Below are 14012 nucleotides of genomic sequence, written 5' to 3' on the forward strand. Positions count from 1 at the left end.
CAAGTTCCAAGGATAGATATCATTGGAAAGTAATGGTCAACTGAAAAAGGCTCTGTTTCAGTCATTTGTTTGTCCGGAGGTGGGAAAGGAATGGTTTGCATGTGGTTGTAAGGCTTTGGCAGCCTCGCTCCTTTAGTGCGTCAGTCCCGGGTCTTGTTGGTTGTCCTCTGTGAGTTTATTCCCGTGGTAGTGTTCTGTGCTCGACAGCCTAATCCGTTTTTAATTGGGGCATGAGGTTGTCTTTGGATGAGGGGCTTCTCCTTTGTAATATGGGGTCTTGTAAAGAGGTGTTGCTCTGGGCATGTGATTCTTTGTCAACCATCACACCTCGTTATCTGCGGCCACGCCAGGGTCTCTGTCAGGTCCAGAGCATTTCATAATCAGCCGCGTGCTTTTCATCCTTCATGTCCACACGTGCAGCACATATATTATTTTTTATTGAGTTGGAGAGAGCCATATGATTCAAAACACAATCCAATAGTTTTATATCTACATCGATGTGTAATAGATTTTGAAATGTACAGAGTCACTTGAAAGTCTTCACCTAGCAACACTTACATTTTCCTTGTTTCACGTTTCAGCCATCACATTCAGTGAAACCCCCCCCCCCCCAAAACAATCATAACACCCCCCCCCCCCCCCCCCCCCCCCCCCCCCTCCCCCCATACCAGTTTGGTGTTTGGTATTTTATTAGGATCCCCATTAGCTGTTGCAAAAGCAGCAGCTACTCTTCCTGGGGTCCACACAAAACATGGAACGTGATATAATCATTAATAATAGACAAGAACAGCTCAAAGACAGAGCTACACCAAAAAATGTTTTTTAAAGGCACACGTAGCCTACATATCAATACACACACACAAACTACCTAGGTCAAATAGGGGAGAGGCATTGTGAGGTGTTGCTTTGTCTTGTTTTTTTTTAAACCAGGTTTCAAACCAGTTCATTTATGATTTGCAATGTAAAGAATGTCTTGGACATTTAAAAAAAAAAAAAAAAAAAAAAGTAGAAATGTTATCATGTAATTAAGCAAATAAAGAAAAGCCATTCCCAGCGGAGCCTTAAAACATGACTCGGGGTCAGTATAGAGGGGCTACCCAGGGTCTGATTTAGCCTTCTCTAACATTGGAAAGAGCAGCCCTCGCCTTGCCTCACCTCGCTCTAGCGCCATTCTAAACCAACTGTCGTTTCCACTACCGCAAACCATCTGTCATGATGAACACCTATTGAGTTCTTCAAGACGGAGAGGGGCTTCCGTAACCTCACCTCGTGTTTATACTCTTGTTCCTTTCTATTTATTTTGCTTAAACCAAACAGGAGTTTTTACTCAAAGCCGACGCAACCCAACGTTGCTCTAGCACAACATTCTTGTGGGTTTTCTCCCCATAGCCAGACAGGAATATCTATTACTCTAAAAAACAATAGGGTGTGCCAATAGCGACCACTTTATTAGCAAAAGTCAAGAATGTTAGATTGAGGATCGGTGGTGACCTTTTGATGTTATCAGAGCAGTTTACAGGCAGACATTGGAGTCGCAATAGGATCTTGGATTTTTTTAAAGGACATTGTTTATTTCATGAGAGGTGCAGATTTATCTTACACATGGTACAGGTCCAGCACAAGTGTAACAAATCTCTGAAGTACATCAACTTGATATGGTTCGTGTTTCTGATCAAATGAAAAAAGAAAAATGTCTTTGCACATTTCGAGGAAAACAATGATTCTTTCATTTTCTAAGAGCCATTAACCAAAAAATGCATGACCTAACACCTAATCTTTACAATTCTACAGAGACCACTGAGAAGGTTTTGGATTTCAGAGTCTGCTGCAATGAACAAGGGAATGACTTGGAATTTGTGTGTGTTGATGTCAATACTTGATGTCACGGTTTTCAGTAGACTTGCATGTTATGAATTTTATGAGACAGACTTTGTTTCAAGTGCTCGGTTAACCTTTGTCAAACCTGCAACTGATTCATTCTGGGATATCTGTTTTGATCGTCCCATCGAAGAACCTCGGAGAAGGAGAGCTGTCCTCAAAAATACTGAAGATCGGAAGCAGTGGCGCTCTCTTGTGTAAGCCTTGTGTCCCACATAGGAACAAAGAGGATTAAATAAGTTTTGATAGTCGGTTAAACTAGATCGGCTGTATAGTTTGCATCCAACCATCTTACACTGTATCTGTGCTAGAGGACGATCAGAAGCTTCTTCATTGACTCTGTTGTGTCTTGTATTGTAATATGTTACTGTACCTCAGTGCAGCTACAGACATCAAGTCAGTCATTCAGGAGTTAGAGTGTAGGATCAGCATCATGCGCATCTTGTTGCACAGACTCCAAGCATTGGAATGCCTTACAGACAGATGCCACAATCTCAAACAAATCTAGTAATGCTATTTGTTAAAAGTTTCCCTTATTTAAGGACCCCAGGGGAGGGTCCTAGACATTGTTATGCAGTAGTTGTTATTGAATCTGAATTTCTGGACAGACGTTGGACGCACACGGCGCTGAACAAGCTGCTTTTCATTGTTTACAAATAAGGTGGACTAATATTTGACAGATGACCATTTCCCTCTGTGGTAAACAGCTGCCATTGGTTAAGTAAATGTAATCATTGATGTAACTAAATTAGCCTCCTTCGGTAAATCAGATAACGCTGCAGCAATGCAACTGCCTCTGCGCGTAAGCATGGATAGACGAGGCCCCCATTCATTGTTTAAAGCTAAATTAAACTGAACAAAAAATTTAAACGCAACATGTAAAGTGTTGGTCCCATGTTTCATGAGCTGAAATAAAAGATTGCAGAAATGTTCCATATGCACAAAAGGCTTATTTCTCTCAAATCTGGTGCACAGATTTGTTTACATCCCTGTTAGTGAGCATTTTATTGCGTCAAGATTATACATCTACCTGACAGACATTTCATTACACAGTTGCACCTTGTGCTGGGGACAATAAGATGCCTCTCTGAAATGCACAGTTTTGTCACACAACACAATGCCACAGATGTCTCAAGATTTGATGGCTTTGAGAAGTCAATGTTCATTTCTCTACCAAAAGCCACCTCCAATACCATTTTAAAGAATTTGGCAGTACATCCAACCGGCCACACAACCATGCCAGCCCAGGACTTCCACATCCGTCTTCTTCCCCTCCTTTTGTGGGGAAAAACTCACTCTGATTGGCTGAGCCTGGCTCCTCAGCAGTTGGGCCTATGCCCTTCAAGGCCTGCCCATGTCTGAGCCCCGGCCAAGCCATTCGAAATCCATAGATTAGGACCTAATACATTTATTTCAATTGACTGATTTCCTTATATGAACTGTAACTCAGCAAAAAAAATGTAAATTGTTAAGTGTTGCGTTTGTTTTTTTGTTCTCCAAACAGTTGTCTCTTTCCCATTGACATTTTTTTACACAGAAAAGGGTAATGACATTTGGCGATCGTCATTAGGCCAGAATTTATGCGTCCACTGCTGTCCACGTGTGTCTCGGTGTCGGCCACTCATCTTTGGCAAAATGTCAGTGTTCTCATCTAACCACATCACATTGTGGAGCGTAGGCTATACAATCCGTTTTCAAGTCCATTTGCAAATTTTTTCATTCGTCTGACATGCGGTTATAGCCTACAGTTTTCTTGACATTTTGTTTTAATTATTGGGATAGGCTCATACCCACACTATTTATTTTGTTGGGACACCATACCAGACCACCTTACTTTCACCCCTGGTTTTCATACAGATGTCTCAATTTCCGTTTTCCCTTCATTTTTCATATTCTTCATGTGAGTAGGTGGTCTCAGGGGGTTGAGATGCCTCTCTGTGTTCACACTGCAGGTACTGTCTTTCCTCTTATCTAATCTGTTCTGGGCCCAGCACTGTCTGCAGCCCAGGCACAGCAACCTCCCCATCGGCGCCAAACTCCCTCGGCCGCCCTTAGAAAACAGGAAATGATCCGTCTTCAGCACAGCTAACAGCCTGTGGAGGCAGGAGGTGGGGAGCGTTAAGATGGGGGCCAAGGGTCAGACTACACTTCACCTAACATCCTGAATATGTGAGCCCCTAGTTGGAATTCTTTCTACTTCTGTCTACTTCTGAAGACATCAAAATCCTCTTTTTGAAGAAAACGTCCATGCCTCCTGCACAGTGGAATGATTCCCCATCCTTCATCGTCCATCCTGTATCCTGCACTTCTATAGTGGAGGGAGCCGACCTCATCGCTCCTGTTCATTGTGTGTCTGGACCCTTCCTCACCCCCACCCTAGCCCCTGTATGGATTCCACTAAGGGTGTCAGGTCAGCCCAGGAGCTAAGGGATAAGCAGCTGTTTGCAGGCAGATGTAATTTGTTCAACCTCTGATTAGGCCCCAGAAATGTCAACTATGAAGAGACACCAACGGTCTCGGAAGCATCATTTGACACCTCTGCAATCTGTCACGGCAGAGAGCAGCAGTGTATTAAGGGGCCGAGTTGAGGTGGAGACAAAGGCAGCTGACCCGTGCACACACGGGTCCTCATAATCTCAGCACCATTTGCCTAGTAGGAGGACTCACTCGTGTGTCATCCCTCTGTGTTTCTCCTCTATTTGACTTGGTGTGAAAGACAAGGTATTGTCATAAGAGAGAGTGGTGAATTGCCTCTGTTTGGTAGAAATGTGGAACCCCACTGGGCACACACTGGTTGAATCAACGTTGTTTCAAAGTAACTTGTCAGTGTATTGTGACGTGGAATTAATAAGAAAAATACATTGGATTTAAAAAAAAAGTTGTCATGTTTTCATCTCATTTCAACCAGCTTTGTAAACATTGAAATTAGGGCAAAACTTTAATTTAAATACATTGACTTAACCTGACTAACAGGTTGTTACATCAATCTAATTTCCACATAATCATAAGAACTATGTATACATTGAATTTGTGTGGAAAATTCCACGTAAAAAAAAATCAATATTTTAAATTGTGTTGAATTTCATGTTTAATTAGACATATTTTATTTGACCATGTTTCAATGTTGATTATAAAATGGTATACTTGAATCAATGTCATTGTTTCAACGTAATGCTATCAACCTAAATAAAGAGGTATATTGAGATAGAATTCCATGTCACAATACGCTGACAAATTATGTTGAAACAACGTTGATTCAACCAGGGTGTGCCCATTGGGACCTGAGTGTGTATGTGTCAAAGGATGTTGTGGTGAGAGAGACTTGTGAGTGAATACATTGTAATGTGACCCCAAAATCGGTCTGTTTCAAAATCAGCACATCTTACATTAAAAAAAAAACGCCCAATGTATACCCAGATTGAAAACATTAGTGCATCACATGCTTTTTATTTAGTTTAACAACTTGACATTTCGACCACTTGTTACAAAAAAAAATGTAGTTGAATTAAAATATCAAATCTACAGTTTAACGAGGTAAAAGCAGAGTCATTTAAGGCATGTTTCTCAACTCTTGTTATTATTACTTCTATGGTTTAAGCTCAACTTCAGAACACCACTGTGGTTCTGGAGGAATAAAAACAAAATGGAGTGGCTTTCCTCAGGAAAGTTATTTTACATATACACTTAAATTATGCACTTTTAGTATGTTAATAAACATGTCATTTCATAGTTTTACAAGTTCCATGTGTCTTTCCTCAACATGTAGCCCACCTTCAGTAACATTGTATATTAAACCGTGCATTCGTTCTTGTTGTTTCATGCTGGTAGTAATGCAATACAAGTACACACAGTACACTTAAAGGAATCCTCCATTTTATGCCTCAGCCAAAAACAACAGTTTCTAAGCTGCAATGATGAAAGAGAAAAACCTGTCTGGATCTGGGGTTCAGTACGGTTGTATGTCTAAGTAAAGACACATTCGAGGGACGTTGTGGGGTGTTTCCAATAAAATGGGACTTATCTTTTGGTCAGTGGTTAGAGTTTCAAAATATGGACAGACCACATTTCTGTCAAGACCCTGTAGCCACCTCCGGTCATAAAAAGGTGATTATTCATAACATAACCTCTTCCCCTTTTTTTGTAAAACACCATTGCAAACTGAGGAATATCATTTGAAATGAACATTCATGAAGCTATGATCCAAGCGCACACAATGGCTAGGTAGTTTTTTTTTTAATGTGGTTCGGAATTGTTCAAATCATCTACACTTTGCTGTACCCAAATACTATATACTGTACAGTGTTTTCAAATGAAAAATCACCATCTGATGTTCAAAGGGTTCCAAAACTCTCAGAAAATGTATAATAACACCATCCGTTTCTTTAACGCTTTCGGGGGGTAGATGTATAGCAATACTTGAGATGGAAAACTTACCATATTCATACAACATCTAGAGATAAATAGTGCATAATGTGCACTACCTTCAATTGGTTTGGTGTCACAAATAATGTTGTCCTTCTTATACACAGTTTTACTAGTTACGGTATGGCAATGCTTTAATATTATATATATATATATATATATATATATATATATATATATAAAATCAAATCAAATCAAATTTTGTCACATACACATGGTTAGCAGATGTTAATGCGAGTGTAGCGAAATGCTTGTTCGTTACAGTATATTATTTTTTATATTTAAATGAGGAAAGAAGATCACCACATTTTTAGCCTTGGCAGCCATTGGTTGTCAGCCAATACCAACTGCAGATAAATCTCTGTCAGTTGCCAAATCCAATAATAACGTGGCATTTTGAACTTTGAAAATAATCAGCGCACTCTGGCAGGACAACAACTATATAAGTGGCAGCAAAACCATTGACTGAGCCAGGCTTGTTCTCAGAACTGCCTTTGGAGTCTGCAGTACATGTAAGACCAATATTTTATACTGATGGTGACCTTGTGACTTTTCCTCTCCAGAAACGATCCAGAGTGACTTATGTAAAAGTCATGCCAAATGTATTAGGCTATATAGGAATAAAAAGCATGAAATATAAAACATTGTTCAATGTCCCAATGTCTTGGTGCAACACCTCTATAAAAATGCCTTTTTCTCCCGTATGGTTGTGAGAACATTCCAGATGCGCATAGGGAGTCGTGTAGTCTGAAGGCAGCCTGTCATGTAGTCTATGGGTAGTCGTGTGGTCTGTCATATAGTCTTCATATGCAGACGAAGTTGCAATGTTGCAGTCAGTTCCCAAAAAGGAGAGAAGTCTACCCCAATAGTCCACAGGCCTGGGGTGAGAGTCCACAGGCCTGGGGTGAGAGTCCACAGGCCTGGGGTGAGAGTCCACAGGCCTGGGGTGAGAGCTGAACTCTACTTGAGTTCATGCGTCAAATATAAAAAAAAAGAGCGAAGCAGTTTGTCCTCCGACTTCGCAAGGAGTTCATCACTCACAGTGTAGCTCTATGATAAGACGAGACCCCTCTCTCGTTCCACAAGCCCTCTACCCTCCAACCACACTTCCAGGCTGACTCTGAAGTAACATTAACCAAGCAACAGCCAGGTGGTGTAGAGTTCCCATCCGGACAAACTCCAAAGTCGTTATGGGGAGACGATAGTAACAGGGTAAAGCAGGAAGCATTCCCCCTAATATAGCTGTCCCATTGGCCTTACCGAGAGTGTAGGGGAGAAACTCTAACGTTGCGTCTGAAATGGCATCCTATTCCCTATGTAGTGCACTCATTTAAAGTATTGCACAATATGGGGAATAGGGTGCCATTCTGGACGCACTCGGTGTCTATGAGAAGTCCAGCGGACGAATCATCATGGTTGTTGCTCGTAGCGAGTAGCTGGGACCCTTAAAGTAGTGCCACTTGATGCCATTTAGCTTCCCGACGTGTTGCCCTTTGGTGAAGTACATTCCGTTGAGGTTGGACGGGCCGCAGGCGTCGAACCACCAACCTGGGCAGAGCAAAGAACAGATGGAGAGAATTAGATCATTTTATAAGCCCCTATGACAAAAAGTTGAAAACAACCAAAGACAGACCTTAGTGTGTATGAAACGCCATTGCTTAAAGCTAAAAGAAAGCAGAAACTTTACACCAGAAGGTCCTACACTGTTTCTCTATTCTGGTTCTGCAATGTTGAACCTTGACAGAATGCCACAGTGAACTCCCAACAGCAGCAATGGAGCAGTTGTTTAGACATAATTGCAAAGGTATTTAAGCATGTTAACCCTCGCAAGGCTGACGGCATCCTAGCCGCGTCCTCAGAGCATGCGCAGACCGGCTGGCTGGAGTGTTTGGAAACATATTCAATCTCTCCCTATCCCAGTCTGCCGTCCCCACTTGCTTCAAGATGTCCACCGTTGTTCCTGTACCCCAGAAAGGAAAGGTAACTGAACTAAATGACTATCGCCCTGTAGCACTCACTTCTGTCATCATGAATTGCTTTGAGAGGTTAGTTTTAAGGACCTGTTAACTCTCAATGGTATTTAGAGAAAGAGTAGATGTGCGTGGGCTCAAATAAGCTCTGTTGGGATTGGCATTCAGAATACATAAATTCCCTGCATATAATGCTGTTGTATGCGCTTTTTTATCCTCTTACTAATTTCTCCCTCAAAGGTAATGTATTGCTTTACCCCTAGCACCAAAGAACACATGAAAATGAGCAAGACAAATATTTATATTTTCAGGTTGGCACAGTGTGGCTGGTGTGGCATGTGTCAATCGATGGGTGATATATGGTGGGGCACAGCCTTTCCCCTCAGGTCTAAATACCAGTGCCAGTGTGAGCTGTGACATTTCACAGAAGACCTAACACTGAGTCCCACAGTTCGTACTGTTGTTCTTGTCTTGGCATGGGGTCAGGGTGGCAAAGATTTTCCCATTGGTTCTTTGTGACTAAATCCATGATGATTTATTTCCGATTTGATCAGTATCCTCTGTGTTTCCCAGTGCTGGGCTTTTACTCTCTTGTAAAAACAGATGACCCTGCTAGAAACACTTGGTGATCTGTTTCCAGACCGGATAGTCTTTTGTCACTGTCACCTCAGTACACTAGTGAACATACAGTAGGACTGGGTTAGGTCTGTTCAGTATGACTGAGCTTGTGTGTACAGCGGCCTTCAGAAAGTATTCACACCTCCTGACTTTTCCCACATTTTGTTGTTTTAAATTAATTTAAAAAGATTACTTTTGGATCAAATTTCAATTTGGTGCCACTGATTTATACACAATACCCCTTATGTCAAAGTGGAATTATTTGTAAATTAATTTTAAAAATCGGAGCTGAAATGTCTTGAGTTGATAACTATTTAACTCTTTTTGTCAGGATTAAAAATGTGCTTAACAATGTCACATAATAAGTGGCATGGACTAACTTTGTGTACAATAATGGTGTTAAACGTGATTTCTAAATGACTACCCCATCTCTGTACCCCACACACAATTATCTCTAAGGTAATTTCTGATTGGAGTGATTTTCAAGCACAGATTAAACCACAGACCAGGGAAGTTTTCCAATGGTTTGCAATACATTAAATATCCCTTTGAGTGTGGTGCAGTTATTAATTACACTAAGTCACTACTATGATACAGGCACCCTTCCTAACTCTGTTGCAGGAAGTGTCACTCCTGCTCTCCCTCTCTGGCTAAACACACTGCTGGATTGTGAGACTGGCTTGTTGAATTAGGGGAAATACGCAGTCCTTAGATTTGGTTGGACAGAATTCCCTGATCCCCGATATTGTCTTCTCTTGCCATTGACCATAAACGGTTTACAAGCCCAGTCCTCCACTGGGGAACTGTCATACAGTGAGTAGGGTCACCTTGCTCCACTTACACAGCCAGAGAATTAGAGTCATGTTGAATCTCCCTGACACTTGGTACCCGGCCCATGGACATTTATGGTGCTAATTTGAAACCCCAAATGTGCAGTAGTGGGAGTGCAGAAGTTAGGAGATGCAGTAAGCTCCACACACGCCTCATTACTCTGTACTGTGGTACAATGCCACATGCACAGGTCCGTGTTAAAATGACACAACCCAGTCTCAAGGTTTGAGCTAGGAGGAGTCAGGCTAGTCTTGTAGTGGAACCAAGTTCTCTAGACAATTGACCAGGATGCATTACAAAGATAAATCTTCTTCTGCCATGATGTAGTGGTTTGTGGGGACTCTTCTTCCCTACCACATCACTAAATAGTACATTATTGGGTTCTCTTTGTACCATGTCACAGTGTGGCAGTGTTGGGGAGTAGGGAACTTTATGTATACTGAACTAAAATACAAACACAACATGTAAAGTGTCCCATGTTTCATGAGCTGAAATAAAAGATCCTAGAGCTTGTTTCTCTCAAGTGTTGTGCGCAAATGTGTTTACTTCCCTTTTAGTGAGCAATTCTCCTTTGCCAAGATAATCCAAACACCTGACAGGTGTGTCATATCAAGAAGTTGATTAAACACCATGATCATTACACATGGTGTAATACACTCTTCAAATGTACAGTTTTGTCACACAACACAATGCCACAGATGTCTCAAGTTTTGAGGGAGTGCACAACTGGCATGCTGACTGCAGGAATGTCCACCCGAGCTGTTACCAGAGAATAGAGTGTTAATTTCTCTACCATAAGCTGCCTCCAACATCGTTTAAGAGAATTTGGCAGTATATCCAACTGGCCTCACAATGTGCAGACCATGTGTAACCACGTCCAGGACCTCCACATCTGGCTTCTTCACCTGTGGGATTAACTGAGACCAGCCACCTGGACAGCTGATGAAACTGAGGAGTATTTCTGTCTGTTTTAAAGCCCTTTTGTGGAGAAAAACTAATTCTGATTGGCTGGGCCTGGCTCCACTGTGGGTGGGCCTGGCTCCCAAGTAGATGGGCCTATGTCCTCCCAGGCCCACCCATGGCTGCGCACCTGCCCTGTCATGTGAAATACATAGATTAGGGCCTAATTAATTAATTTCCTTATATGAACTCTATTTCAGTAAAATATTTAAAATAGTTGCATGTTGCATTTAGATATTTGTTCAGCATAGTTCAACTAGTAATTTAACTACATTTAACTACATGCAGTAGCTTGGTGGTAGTTGAACTCAATTCAAATCTTGGTAGTGTTTTCAGTAGTTAATTAAAAATGTTTTGCCATGTAGCAGTGTAGCTAACTACTGGAACTATACACATTTATTATTTTGCCAAAAATAAAATAAAATATGGGTAAAGAATGGGTAAAGAATGTTTTTTTTATTTCCGCATCAGACCTGCCTAATTCTCACTTCAAACATAGTTGTTGTGTTTAATAGGCTAAATTACACATTCTGTTAACATATGACCCCCGAGTGATATGGTCTTGCAATTTGTAGTCTGACATTCAGATATAGATATGATAATATATCACTAAGTATTTTGTAGTTACATTTTCAATGTAACTTTACGGTTAGCTTAGCCTTTGCTTAACTTCTTCCATTGTGAAGTCATTGGTAGCTTGGTGAACTATACAGTATATTTCCACAGTGCAGTGTGGTGCATTATGGGGACACCCTGGTACTTACCCCCTGTGAGCATGAGGGCACACTTGCAGATGCAGTTGTCGTTGTCCATGTCTTTGGTGCTGAAGTCTGCCCCGTGGATCACAAGACTGCTCTGCCTGCCTGCTGTCCCACTGTGACTCTTCAGGAACAGTCTGAGAGGAGGAGGTAGAGGACGACAAGAAAAAGGGGACAAAATAGAAGAGGGCGATTATAGAGGGAGAGAAGAAGACATAACACACTGTAAGAGACCTCCCGAGAAAGTTACATTTTCAGCAGTGATTACCTGTGCAAATCTGTTCTGCAAACAGTCTCTCCGCCTGGGTCAACATGAATGAAATAAAGAGAGAGAAGTGTAGACAAAGTTGTCTGGGAAGCACCTGCAAGCCCCAGAGCAGCGATTTACAGTATAACAGGAGCAGAGAGACCCACCACCAGGTCGTTAAGGGCTGACCCAGGTACAGCCCAATGAGGCACCGTCATGTAGGCTACATAACTCCCCTCCCACTGGTCCTAGTCCTCAGATACACAGTGTCCCTCCTTGTGTGTATGCAATGCACTATGCCCACTGTCTTCCCTCCTGTGGTCATACAGTACGGTGTGATACACTCTTCTCTGTCAGAATGATCAGAGGCCTGCTGCGCTTACTATGGCAGGCCTTTTGGTGGAGATAAAGCATATTAACCCAAAGACGTTGTATGTTACAGTATTGCAGGCCTGCTGCCTGCAGGGCTGCTCAGTCTAACATACACATGTGGTACCTGTAAATCAACCAAGGCCCCAGCTGTACTGCTGTGGTGAAAGACATAGTGAACCAGCGGGCACATACAGGAAGGGCAGGGTGGACCAGTATCATGGAACCCCTGTTTAGGGGCACCGTGGCTGGGGTGGTTTGAGATGGATGTCTCTGGAAGGTTGGTTGGGTGGAGGGGTAACGTAATGCTGTTTTCTCACGCCGTGTCGCTAGAATAGTGTGTTTTGTGGATTTCTATTTTTAGGTTGAGTGACTGGTATTGCAAGGTCACAAGACATTGTCTATTGACGAGGTGATTTGGCAAGTGTAATCTCACATCTCAATGTCATTAGGATGCTTGACATCAACTAATGTTGGAAGCTGGTTGAATATTTATTCCATGATCAAAAAGAGTCAATGACTCCAAACCATACGCCTTGGTGTCTTCCTCATCGATCCGCCCACTCCATGACTACCTTTCTCAGATCCAATCATCACTATCTTTCTCACCACTCAACCCCTAACAATTCTCCCCAACTGGGAATTGAATAGGGTCTAAGAGAGTCAAAGGGTGGGTACTTTGAAGAACTTTGATTTGTTTAACACTTTTTTGGTTACTACATGATTCCATATGTGTTATTTCATAGTTTTGATGTCTTCACTATTATTCTACAATGTAGAAAATAGTTTTAAAAAAACGAGTAGGTGTGCCTAAACACACTTGAGTGTGTCATTGTGAATTGTGAAATCACTCTTGGTAAGAGAGCAGAAATGCTGTAGTGTCAATCCTCTCTTTCCTGCTGTGACCTGCATCATTAGGAGCTCATTCTGTGGCCTGCCTTTCTCTAACCCACATTATCACACGCCTAAGAGTTTTCTCTCACCAAAGATGGACTCTCAGAGCCAAGAAACTCTGTCAGAGGACCATGCCAATGTGTCTGCTCTGCGCTCTGAAACATGTTCTGTTAAGCAAAATCATTTCCTGAAACACATTGCCGTCAATCAGAATGGACAGGGGAGTAGGCGGGTAACAAGTCTTAGTCAAGTTGTGTTTTTTCCTATGAGAAAGGTTGGACAGGCTTTTAAAAATAGATATTTATATAAAGTACCAATCAAAAGTTTGGACACACCTACTCATTTAATGTTTTTTCTTTATTTGTACTATTTTCTACATTGTAGAATAATAGTGAAGACATCAAAACTATGAAATAACACATATGGAATCATGTAGTAACCAAAAAAGTGTTAAACAAATCAAAATATATTTTATATTTGATTTTATATTTGCATTGAGGACAGCGTTGCAAACCCCTGGCATTCTCTCAACCAGCTTCATGAGGTAGCCACCTGGAATGAATTTCCCATTGCCCATTGAAAGTGAGGGGGGTGAAGTGTAGCCTACAAAATATGTGTACAATAAATTAATGCAAAGATATTACATTCTGATGTCCCTCAAACTGTAATTGACTGACACATCTGCTTGTAGCTGTGTGGTTTCAGGTTAGATTCATGAAGTGGAGACACTGGTCAGTGGTGTGTATTCTTGGAGCAAGTCATGAACATGAACATGACTCCTGTATTTAGACAGCTGTGTAAATTAATGATTTTGTATGGAGCGAAAGAGGAAAGAAGTGACTATATCATTGTTGGGAATTCAACTAAGCCACTAAACCAATACTGTATTATGTAGTGGAGAGTCATAGCTCTAATCAGTGGTTTTATCTGAATCAAAGGTGGGTTGGATGAATAGAACATGCTGAAATTAGACATGGTAGTGGGGTGATGAAATACTGTAGGGAGTTGGGTGTGTGTGTGTGTGTGTGTGTGTGTGTGTGTGTGTGTGTGTGTGTGTGTGTGTGT

General features: G+C 41.6%; 1 protein-coding gene across 2 annotated transcripts in view; it reads right to left on the reverse strand.

Moving 5' to 3' along the window:
• Positions 1 to 6562: 6562 nt before the first annotated feature.
• The window catches only part of LOC139373388 (angiopoietin-1-like), a 58180-nt gene continuing 50730 nt past the window's right edge, over positions 6563 to 14012 (reverse strand). Inside the window, exons 8-9 of one of the 2 annotated variants that reach the window (XM_071113836.1) lie at positions 11444 to 11574; positions 6563 to 7848 (exon numbers count right to left, since the gene is read on the reverse strand). In XM_071113836.1, coding sequence (XP_070969937.1) covers positions 7685 to 7848; positions 11444 to 11574 — 295 coding nt within the window. In that variant the 3' untranslated portion in view covers positions 6563 to 7684. The remainder of the gene's footprint in view (positions 7849 to 11443; positions 11575 to 14012) is intronic. The other variant, XM_071113835.1, reaches the window with a different exon arrangement.

This window comes from Oncorhynchus clarkii, chromosome 18, assembly GCF_045791955.1.
Source record: "Oncorhynchus clarkii lewisi isolate Uvic-CL-2024 chromosome 18, UVic_Ocla_1.0, whole genome shotgun sequence".
In the NCBI taxonomy this organism is placed as follows: Eukaryota; Metazoa; Chordata; class Actinopteri; order Salmoniformes; family Salmonidae; genus Oncorhynchus; species Oncorhynchus clarkii.